Source organism: Nyctibius grandis, chromosome 4 (genome assembly GCF_013368605.1).
Source record: "Nyctibius grandis isolate bNycGra1 chromosome 4, bNycGra1.pri, whole genome shotgun sequence".
In the NCBI taxonomy this organism is placed as follows: Eukaryota; Metazoa; Chordata; class Aves; order Nyctibiiformes; family Nyctibiidae; genus Nyctibius; species Nyctibius grandis.
The window spans coordinates 7,446,855-7,458,437 of NC_090661.1; the positions used below are offsets into that span (position 1 = coordinate 7,446,855).

At 41.4% G+C, this 11,583-nt stretch overlaps 1 protein-coding gene across 2 annotated transcripts; it reads left to right on the top strand.

The window, feature by feature from the left end:
* Positions 1-4,125: 4,125 nt before the first annotated feature.
* Positions 4,126-10,705, top strand: ARL14EP (ADP ribosylation factor like GTPase 14 effector protein). 2 transcript variants are annotated; one of them, XM_068399143.1, is made up of 5 exons: positions 4,126-4,271; positions 6,192-6,698; positions 7,711-7,841; positions 9,325-9,548; positions 10,361-10,705. In XM_068399143.1, the coding sequence occupies exons 2-5, from the start codon at positions 6,276-6,278 to the stop codon at positions 10,450-10,452; spliced, it is 870 nt and encodes a 289-aa protein (XP_068255244.1). In that variant the 5' UTR covers positions 4,126-4,271; positions 6,192-6,275; the 3' UTR covers positions 10,453-10,705. The 2 variants fall into 2 exon arrangements, with proteins under 2 accessions (XP_068255244.1, XP_068255245.1); XM_068399144.1 differs by having other exon boundaries at positions 9,325-10,454.
* Positions 10,706-11,583: the final 878 nt, after the last annotated feature.

An 11,583-nucleotide genomic window follows, 5' to 3' on the forward strand; every position in this document is an offset into this window, starting at 1 on the left:
ACAAAAAACTTAAAATCCAGGTAGTGCTCCCAGAGGAAAAACTACCAAAAGACTTACTTTTTGTGCTTTCTCGGGTAATCCTCTCCTGTAAAAATTTTCACTTGATTATCTTTGAAATTGACCTGAGCTACCTGGAATTTGTACTGTATTGAATACGGTGCTAATATCGTCTTTCTTCTGAGCCTATCCCAGTTTTGCAGGTCAGTAAAAAATCTGTTACAGCTTCAAATGCTGGAAAATCGGGGCAATAGAAAGACATAGCAATTTTTAAGTGATGATATATGTCAATACCACTTTATTCAATTTTACATGTGAGTGAACTGACGCACACACTAATCACTGAATCTTAGCAAGCACACCAAAACTGGAGTCAGAGAGTATGACTTCTACTCTTCAACACGAAATCTATTAAAAATTACCTTGACATACATATTCCTTTGCAGCACAAGCTTTGACAGTTTTCAGATGCACTTATGTATGAAAATGGCATGTGCAGTCAACCTGCATTGGCAAAGAAAAAAATCTAAACCCCAGCCCAGTATTACCAAAAATATGTAGGAATATTTTTACTGCATCTGGTCTAGCTCATGATCCTATTACCCTTCATCTTCCATATCTAGAATCCTTTTACTCTAAACTCCAAACTTCTCCCTCATTAAGGCACTATTCCATTTACATAGATAAAAGCTAATGTGATCAACCAAAACCAGCCTAAATCCATGGATGGCAGACATGTTACAAGTTAACACTCAGATAACCTGAAATCTGTATCTAGCCCTATACAATCATCAGCCTCACAGATCGGCACTAAGACTGAAAAAGTGAATACACACACCTCACTGCTCTTCCTATATTTATTTAACACAAATCGATGTCACAACCTGTATCTCAAGTATGTTCTCTCATGAATTATTCCCCTTCATTAAATCCACACATTTCATCCTAAGCAGTACAAGTCAGCAGAGGAAGCCTTATTGAAGGCTCCTTTGAATGACAGCACTTTGCAGTCTCTCTGTCATCACTGAGTCAATGCATGACTTAAGCAATATATATGGAATTTATAATGGCTTCCTTTAACGGTCAGATGGAGAAACGGAAAACGGCACAGCCTACATGCTGCTACTGTCACATTACACTTGAAACTTTATATTCCTGTGCTTTAGAATCCTGGGTATCTCCTGAAGCAAGTATAAAATTATTTCCCACTTCCACGGGCTTTTAATTATTTTCAGACAAGTATTTCACCAATTCTACACCACTGTTGCAAAAAGTTAGATGAAAAGACATCCTGATTTAGAGTTTTGCATTTTAAAGGCATACAGACAATTTCAAAATCATATTTTTACCTGAAAAATATCCTTTCACTGATCTCTTTACCAGTACTTACAAAGGCTACTGTGAATAACAGACTGCAAGAGAAAACTCCCCACTTTGCTGCTTTGGATCTTCCGTGCTGTATCTAACATTTGTGCCCAGCTGGCTTCAGTACTTCATTATGCTAACATTTTTTTTTCTAATGGTAAAATATAGCAGACCATAAAAAAACACTGCTAGGCCTCAAGGAAGTCATGTATTTTTAACTCTTTTAGCTTAAGTTGGCTACATATTTCAAGCCAGTTGTTTTGCCCTTTAAGGCAAATTTAGTTTCTTTCAGGCTTGGCTAGTATTTGCCAAATCCAAGATTCTGACACAGCTCCAGCTTAAGAACGCTTCCAATGAAACGAGACCCAAAAGCTGTTTGAATCGCAACTTTAACCACCTAGATCTACACCCAAATATTTACAGTGAATCAAGACTGGCTTCTATTGCACTAACCACTACCCTAGCTCAGTACCAAAATCATTTATTTGTTTAGAAAGAAGTGTCATCTGCTACCATATTATCCATCAGCTGTGTCAAGCCCCAAGTAACGAGTATTGTATTACACTCTGTTCTGCTACTAATATTAGTTTCTATGGCTCATTAAAATTATTTTTTTAGGTTCATGCCATGCCTTTGTGTATTCGCTCTGACTATAACTCAGCTTTCTTACTATTACCATCCACTGAAAATCTGCTGGAAAGCCAGTTAGTAATTATTTAGTTATAAACAATTGGGGAGGGAACTTAAGCCTCTAGTGTGACTAACTGGGCGGCCTTAATTTTTTGCTAATGTTATCAGGCTTTGATATACTGATGTACTATGGGCAATAGCTCTGAGTGAGCAGAAACATACAGCAGATGAGTTCACAGACCTTTTTTGTCTCATTGTGTCATAACTCAGCAATACGCAGCTATTGTGCAGGACAAGAGCAACATGGGTAGAGCAGCCCAGTGCCAAACAAGTCTGCATGTCACATCTCATTGATGAGGTCTTCAAAAGACTATCCTGCCTTTTGAGAGGTTTGGAAACAGTCACATCCTCTAAAAAATTCTGTGTTGAATCCAGTCCAGAAAGAGAGCAACCTGACAGAAATAGAAGAAAGATACTCTCATCCAGCACTTGGTTCTTGTAAACTCTAAAATTCTAAACAGAAATAGATAAACAAACAAAAGCTTTCTATAGGTATAAGTGGTAACTTAAGGCCTCCTTTTAGGCATCACTAACATCATTACAATTTGAAATCAACATCAGTGTTATAAATTCAAGGTACTTACTAGAACACCTGTGTTCTGATTATTATCATTATTGTTCCAAAAATTCCAAGAATAAGTAGGGTGTGGGTGTCACTATCTAGCTGGAGAACAAACAAATAACAGTCAAAATTTCATACCTCCTCCCCGGAAAGAGCCATTGTCCTGGAAACAATTCAGAATTTAAAAAAAAAAAAAAAAGTAAACAAGACTTTTGAGAGGCATTCTAGTGACCAAGAAACTCCCCGTTTTTTCCTAAATGAAGCAACAGATTTTCAAGACTTTTGCTTTATTTAAAATAAATAACATTTTCAGTAGCACTGGTTTCAGGGGCTGGGGGGGGGGGCAGCAGGCACGGGGGGCACGGCCCTTTGTTTCACCGACTTTCGTTGGGAGAGGAGAGGGATTTGCACAGCTTCAATTCCAGCTTGAAGCCTGATGTGTCTCCAGTGCCTTCGCTGATTCCAATACACGATGGGCCGCAGTTTGCCCTCAGAGCAAGCGCTTCTTTGGGTATGGCATTTCACTCGCTGGGCACTGCACTGGCCCTTCGCGACAAGCCAAACAGCCCCTGAAATCACAGAATCATAGAATCATTTTGGTTCAAAGGACCTTTAAGATCACTGAGTCCAACTGTTAACCTAATACTGCCAAGTCCACCACTAAACCCTATCCCTAAGCAACGCATCTACTCGTCTTTGAAATACCTCCAGGGATGGTGACTCCACTACTTCCCTGGGCAGCCTGGTCCAATGCCTGACAACCCTTTCAGTGAAGAAATTTTTCCTGACATCCAATCTAAACCTCCCCTAGCGCAGCTTGAGGCCGTTTCCTCTTGTCCTATCGCTTGTTATTTGGGAGAAGAGACCAACACCCACCTCTCCACAACCTCCTTTCAGGTAGCTGTAGACAGTGATAAGGTCCCCCCTCAGCCTCCTTTTCTCCAGGCTAAACAAGCCCAGTTCCCTCAGCCGCTCCTCACAAGACTTGTGCTCTAAACCCTTCACCAGCTTCGTTGCTCTTCTTTGGACTCGCTCCAGCACATCAATGTCTTTCTTGCAGCGAGGGGCCCAAAACTGAACCACTGTCCCCCGGTCCTTTTCCCCCAGCAGGCCCCACCGAGGACGCCTGCTCTTCCCTCCCCATCTCCCAGCCGCGCCCCCGGCCAAGCCGCCGCACCCCGACCACCGCCTTCTCAGCCCCATCCACGCCTAGGAGCGACGACGCTGCAGAAGGGCCCCTCCTCGCCAGTCTGTGCCTAACCCACCCCACGACTCCCACAGACCGGCCTCCGAGGGTACGGGCAATCGCAACCAGAGCCTACGGCTGCCTCAGCATGGCACCGCCTCAGCTCAGCCCGCCCCGCCCCGCCTCGCCCCGCCTCGCCTCGCCTCGCTCCCGCCTCTGAGGAGGCGCTCAGCGCATGCGCACCGCGAGCCCCACCCGGCTCGCTCTTGGTCACGTGACACCACCTCTCCGCGTCCTCCGTGCCCCGCCTCCAGCCGGAAGTGCCGCTCCGCGCCGCTCGGCGGAACCGCTGCTCTATGGTGAGGCGGGCGGCGGTTGATGGCCGCAACGGGCAGCGCCGCCGTTACCGAGGGAACGCAGAAGGCGGGTGCCGGCGTCGTGTCACAACGGCGGAAGAAGGTCGACGGCAAGGTACTGGGGTAACCTCCTGCCGCCCAAGGGGACGCGGGGTGCTCGGCCGCCAGCGGGAGGGGCGGTGTGAGGCGACGAGCCGCGGCGGCACCGCGCCAGGCCCTGCGGAGCAGCCGGGCCGCGCCTGGGAGGAGCCGTCGGGCGGCCCGGGGCCGCGCCTGGGCTTCAGAGAGCCCTTCCCGGTGGCGCCCAGCCGCCCTCGGTGGCGGGCAGGCCCGCCGCTCGCCTCCCGCCCTGCTCTCCGCCCGGGCGGCCTGGTAAGCCGGCCTCTGCGAGGGTCAGTAGCCTCGGCAGAAGCAAGCGGGCGGCCGGGCGGCCGTTGGGACTAACGCACGGCCCTCAGCGCGCAGCCCTGGCTGGGGCCGTCACCGTTTGGATGAGGGTCTGACGTGCAGCGCCGTGCATCTGCTGAACATCCAGCATATTGCATTCACAGACGGGGTCACATCTGCAAATTCAGGACTGTTCTTTCGCTTCGACTTCTTACAACCCAGTGCTGCCTGTCTAAACTGTAGCTTCCTCCATCCTTTGTTCCTACTTGCAGCAAGAAGCTAGAAAATCCTTGCTGAATCTCTGCTGGTGCAGCAGGCTTATTTTGCACAAGCGCTTTGCTGATCCTCATCGCTGTCTTCTGCGTTAGGTTATTGTCTTTGGTGCAGTAAATACTAATTAATGATTTCACAGGTGCAAATACAGGCCTTCATTTAAGTACTGGGTTTTTGAAGCTCTCTCCTATTTCCACCAAAGATAATTCAAAGGCAAAAAGCTGTGTGTCCTCCAAAGGGGAGGAGGGAAGAAATGCCTCTGAAGATTCTACCAAGGATTCTTACAAATCAAGTGGATGAGAGACATAACTTATGTCACCAGCACACTGTTCAAACAAACTGTGGTGATAGACTTGACATGTGTTCACTCTGTTTAATATAGTGATATTTCAGGTAGTGTAGTCACTTGTCAAAACGGATGCCTGCCAAGGATAGCAGTGTAATCATTATTTTTTGTTTTACAGAAAACAAGTTATTTTTTAGTTAGAACATCTTGCAAGAGTTCTGACTTCTAATGCATCTGCAAATTTCAAAAGTTCAGATAATCACTTTTATATTGACCTAGTGTGCTTCCTTATCCACACACACCTCCCACAGCAGGCATCAGTCAAAAGTACACATTTGCATTTGAAGCAAGCTTAGTGCATAGCCTATAACAAACTTCTTTGAATAGAGTTAGTTGGTATTAGCTAAATTGCTGTTAAAATGTTGACTCAGCTGCAGCAAGCTTTGATCATACACAGTTCCAGTTACCTTAGTTTGAAGGAGCCACCCATCTTTGTGTATACCACAGGCTGGTTTCTTGAAAAGGCTCAGGTTGATTCTGTGTGTGTTGACTTCCACCTGGTATACATGGGAACACTACACAGGAAAGCACTGTTGGATGTGAATTGCTAACTGCCATCAGACAGCCTGTGCAGCCTACCTTCAGCAGCCTTTTCCCCTTGAAACTACTTGGAAACAGGATGGGTGAATTGTTCAGTCATCAGCAGTCTCTTCCTGTGGGCCATCCTTCACAGCTGGTCTTAACTAGCAGGGATTGTGCCAAGCAAGGGGGGCCCCCAGGAAACTGATGACCAGAGAAGGCTGCTGTCTGAACAATTCATCCACCTCCTGCCTTGCTTCCAGATTGTTTTTGAGAAAGTAATGCTACTAGACACTTTAAATTGATACTTGTAGCTGGAAAAATATGCCTCTGAAAGGAGTATGAGATGTATGATTTAATTCCAGAATTAAATTCAGTGTATTTTCAGTCTTTCTTAGGCTAGAAGGCTATAATTTCTTTACATGTTTTTAAATTACTTAAACCTAGTCTGACAAGCTTACAGATAAAGGTTTGCAGCACAAATCTGATTGATTTTAATGCTTTCTCTAGGGCGATCTTCATAGAAACTACTAAAGACTTCAAAGAATTCATTTTAGGCAAAATAAGTGAAATAAGTTGTTCTGATAAAGTAAAATGGATCCTTGTTCAGTTGGAGTTCAGCTTCAAGCTACCAATGAATGCCATAAGACGTATTATACCCGTCACACTGGCTTCAAGACTAAGCAAGATGTATCTTCATCTGATCTACTGTTACTTCAGCTCAGGACTGGAATAACCCTTGCAGAGAACAATACAATCTGCTTCCACCATGCAAAAATTTACATTGAAAGATTTGAAGACTTACAAAAATCATGTTGTGATCCCTTTAACATACACAGAAAGCTATCAAAGAAAAACTTACGTGCAATTGACTTAGATGATGCAGCTTTTCTAAGTGCCAAGTTTGGAAGACAGTTTGTACCTGGTTGGAAGCTTTGTCCCAAATGTATGCAGATAATAAACGGAAGCGTGGATGTTGAATCCGAAGATCGCCAAAGAAGAAAACTTGATTCAGACGTATGTATATGGATCAGTTTTCCCACCCTCCCCGAGTTCTGCAAGCTATTGGAACTGGGCTTCATACAAGTCCTACATAAAGAAACTAAGGTTTTAATAGAAATATGAAAGGGTGTAGTCTTTTAGATGTGTGGGAGTTTACTGTATTTAAACTTTTATTTGGAGGACCTTAAAAATCCTCTTCCCCAATTAAATATTATGGCCTTCTAAATTCAAATGATTGTGTGTGCTAGGGTGACTTACAACTCCTAAGTTTACGTAAGTACCAAACTGCTGCTGATATTTTAAGCTGTTACTCAAGCCTCACAGAAAACAAGCTCGTGTGCTTAAAACTGGACACTGCAAAGGTTGCTTCTAAGGATGTTGAGATAAACTTCTAGTTTACCCTCTTCAGTTTAAAAAAAAAAAAAATCCACTTTCTCTAGCAGTTCATTACCAAGTGAACCTGCATTGAGGTGAATTAAGTGTACTCTTGTGGTGTCTGAGCTGTGAAGGCCATGGCCTTGGTTTAGGGGCAGTAATGTGCTGGTGTGGGAGGATAATGCTCTAAGTGCTAAGTTTGGAATACAGCTTGTGCGCTGTTGGATGCATTGTTCAAGATGTATACAGGGAATCAGTAGAGTGCGGGCAACCAAATCGGCAAGAGTTCATCCATATATACCCTATAGCAAAGCAGAATTGCCTTCTAGGAGCTGTTCCTTTCAGCCCAGGGGCTGTTGCCCAACTGTATTTTTCAATTACGTGTCAGTATGATTAGGAGACTGATGGGGTAAAATTTGAAAGCATTGATTAAAACTGCTACTATAAAGCTTGTATTGTTGGGTTTTGAGACTGGAACAGTTCTCCAGTATAAAAAAAAAAAATTAAGACTTGTTTCTCCTGGGAAATCCAGTGTTTAGAGTTGAGGTCAATAATTTACCTAAGTTATTACAATATCCTGGCTCGACTGGACATTTTCTTATGAATTTAGGTTTGTATTTGTATTTAAATGAGATTTTCTGTCTTTGTTCAGGGGCGTACAGCTAAGGCTTTAAAGTCTCTACAGTTTACTAATCCAGGACGACAGACTGAATTTACCCCTGAGACCAGTAAGAGGGAAAAAAGAAGGCTGCAAACAAAAAATACATCATTTGTTTCAGATAGGTGAGCTGTTCCCTGTACTTACATTATCTTTAACTTTCACTTCAAAATAATATAGCCTTGATGGCCTGTGTCCCTGTAACACTATAATATTTCCTGTATTTTGCCTGTTTATGGATTGCGTTTTTGTTTTTGAGGATGTTAAAGCTCACTCTTATTACTGAGATAAACAAAACAGAAGATAAAATGTTAGCATACAGTGCATATGTCAGGCAATTAGAATACAAACAAGTATTTAGTAAGACATGACAATACTACACAGATCATAGATGAAGCTGTTAATTTATACATAAACTGAAATTCTGATAATAGGCTAAATTTGAATTCAGTAAGATCAAGTAGACTGCACTTAAAATATTGGAGTTGTCGCCTTTCAATAAACTCAGTAATTGCACGTTGTAAACAAAAGTGTGCAAGTTAGGACCTTACCTTCCTTTTTTTAAAAGTTAGTGTCCAAGTTGGACGATACTAGATAACAAAATAACAAATTACAACCTTCTAATGTGACTGATTTTAAAAATCACACTTTCTACAGAAGAAAGGTATGTGCAGCTGAATTTTGTCTGTCATTTTCCACTAAAGTTGGGACCAATTCAGTCTTGTCCTGATAGGAAAGTGATAGAAGTCCCAGCTTTAACTAGTCATACAATATTTGTTAAAACATGCAAGAAAGATCACATTAATACCTTTCCCCTGCTCTCCACCTAAGTTTAACCTTTCAAGACAGAAACAGACACTAGATGTGCTGTTCAAAACCACACATTCTTTTCCCCTCTATTTGTTTCTTCTACTTTGTTTGGGTACAGTTTGCAAGCAGGGAAATTTTGATGAGATGTTAGGAAAACTTTTTCTATGTATGTAGTAAAACACTGGAACACAAGCGTTGTGGCATCTCTGACATTAGAGCTATTCAGAACTCAACTAGATGCAGCCCTAAGCAACCTAATTTGAGTTGACCTGGCTTTGAACAGAGGGTCGGACAAGGTGACTTCCAGACGTCCCTTCGTAACAGTTTTTCTGTGATTCTGCAGTTCGACAGAACTGTTACAGAGATGGATAGTGATTATAGCATAAAAAACCCTTTTAAATTAGGATATGCACACCCTAATGATTCTAGATGACCTCCTTTGAATTACAGCTACACATTAACAAAAGAAAAGTAAATTAAGGGAGCATTTCACATCATCTGAAAGGTAATCTGACGTTTACATCATATAACTAAGAATATTCATAAGTGGTTGAGTAAGTGTGCTATTGAAGAAATAGAAACTTCCCATTCTTGATGTTATTTCAAAAGCATTATAGCAGAGAGACAATTAGGACTGAGAAATGTGGTCAAATACCATAACATATATATATATTTTAAATTAACAGTGTTAAAGTGAACACCCAAAGAAAGCAAACTTCTGTCCACAACCATTAGCAGCTTGGCATCAAAATAGACTTTTTTTTAACATGGAAATAACTGTTGTTTTTCATTATACAGGCAAGTTATACCAGCCAAGAGTAAAGTCTACGATAGCCAGGGACTACTGCTTTACAGTGGGATGGACCTCTGTGATTGTCTTGATGAAGATTGCCTGGGATGTTTCTATGCTTGCCCCAAGTGTGGGTCCAACAAGTGTGGAGCTGAATGTCGCTGTGACCGCAAGTGGCTATATGAGCAAATTGAGATAGAAGGAGGAGAAATAATTAGAAATAAGCATGTTGGTTAGTGTATATGCGCATTGTTTATCCTTAGTATATATTCCATGCTTTGATTAAACACAGCACATTCATCGTTTAGTGGTTTAATGAAAGCCATTGGCATTTATCATGATCCACATGATTAATGTGCTCACTTTCACATTAATTTTCAGTATGATTATGGAAATATTCTTAATCATTCTACTGTGTTTTTACGCTTCATTCTATGTTGTGCTCAGTCTTGTTAGTCATCCAGGTAAGTTCTTGTTGAACAGTCTTTCACTGCATTTAAGTACAAGGTGCTAAATTTTCATGTGACTTAACCTGAGCCACTCACCATCGTTTCATATACTGTTTTGTAGAGTGCACCATCTCTACGTATCCCTCAGTTTTCCTTCTCTTGTTCAGGACATCATGGTTTTGAATGTTTTATGCAGAACACTCTAAAAGTTCTCAGTGAATTTACATACAGTATTAATAAAGCTCTCCAGTATTAATAGTGAATGCTATATCTTCTATAGATTATCCCAGCTACATCTGATAAATTCAGTCCTGTTCACTGAAATGGGTTCAAAGGCATTGAGGAGTTCAGATCCCATCCAAGATACTGGGATTTGAGATCAAGTTATCCTTGTGAATTCAAGCCTCACTGTTGAAGTGTTATTAAACCATCACAGCATTGAAAAATATGTAAAAGTATTGTTATGGTACTGTTTTGTTGGTTTCTGTATAACACAACTGGAATAATTTTGCTGTATTTGTTATCAGTGTGTAATTGGACTGGACTGGTACTTCAACAACCCTCTCCCCTTTTTTTATTTTTGCTTGTTTTTAAGGTAAATGTTTAGATGCAGATGAAATGAATTCGAGTGTCTGTTCCCAAACTGAGAATGGCGAGACTGCTGCCAAAAAAATAAAGTTGAATTGAAGTTATGTTTGCTTGATGCAAGATCTGCCCTCAGAACATGAAAATTTTACAATATAACAAGATTTATGGAAAAGAGATTTTATAATTGAAATCTTAGTAAGTGTTATTCCTTGGTATTTTTGTTGCGTTTTGGATAAATTTCCTACTTCTGTGATAGACTTGGAAGACCTGCATGCTTATTGAGTCACATTTAATCAAGAATACTGTTACCTGTTGTTTTCTGAAGACTTATTTGATAAAGGTGTATAATCTTGCTATTTGTTTAGTGTGTTTTATTTTCTAATAACTGTCGTGAAGGTTGTGTCGCTAAAATCCAAAGTTATGCTTGAGTTGTGCTGACATCTGCTGGTCCTCCTGAAGTCAAAGCATCAGCTTATACTACACTTTTATTATCTCTGCTACAAAAATAAACAGACTTCTTTTGTCAATCAGAGCATTGGCTGTTCTTCCAGTGGATGTCTTTCTCATTGGCCTGGGATTCCAGCCACATTTATCACAAGAACCATCATGTGAGTTTATTTAGGGAGAGCAGCATGCTCTTTAAGCTCTTCCTCAGACAGCAACACCACAAATGAGTAATAGCCCTGGCTTCCCTTACATGCAAATGGCATTTAATGCCTTTTACTTTGTTGACTACAGAGCATGCTTATCCTGACACAGCGATTAATCTTGTGTGCTCGATCTGTGTTTGGAACTGTTTCATCTCTTAAGCAACCTTTTGAATTAGATGAAAATATAAATATATACCTTCATGAAAGTGAGAGGGGAAAAGCTGGTCCAATCTTGTAATTTTTATGTATTTTTTATTTTTAAATTAGACCAGAGTCAGCAGTGCCTGTTGTTAATAAACTTAACAGGCTTCCAACTGTTTAATGAATATAACTTATCACTTAAGTCCACAGTTAGACTTTGGATTCAGTAACTGTTAAAGCATTTCACCATAATGAAACATGAGTCTACCAGTAGCTTAAATTGCCCAGAGCAACCCATTATTAGAACTGTATTTCTGCTACTCCATTAAGTCTCTGAAAAGTTAGTCTCTTTGGTCTCTCATTTTACAGATTCACTAGCAATGAGTACTTTCCCAAATAAATCACCCAAGTTGTTTCCTAACAAAATGCATAGGCCTGC

Coding starts and splice junctions, on each gene's coding strand:
- ARL14EP (XM_068399143.1), top strand. CDS start 6,276: ATGGATCCTTGTTCAGTTGGAGTTCAGCTTCAAGCTACCAATGAATGC. Junction 7,842..9,324: donor ACATCATTTGTTTCAGATAG/GTGAGCTGTTCC, acceptor TTCATTATACAG/GCAAGTTATACCAGCCAAGA. Junction 9,549..10,360: donor AATTAGAAATAAGCATGTTG/GTTAGTGTATAT, acceptor CTTGTTTTTAAG/GTAAATGTTTAGATGCAGAT.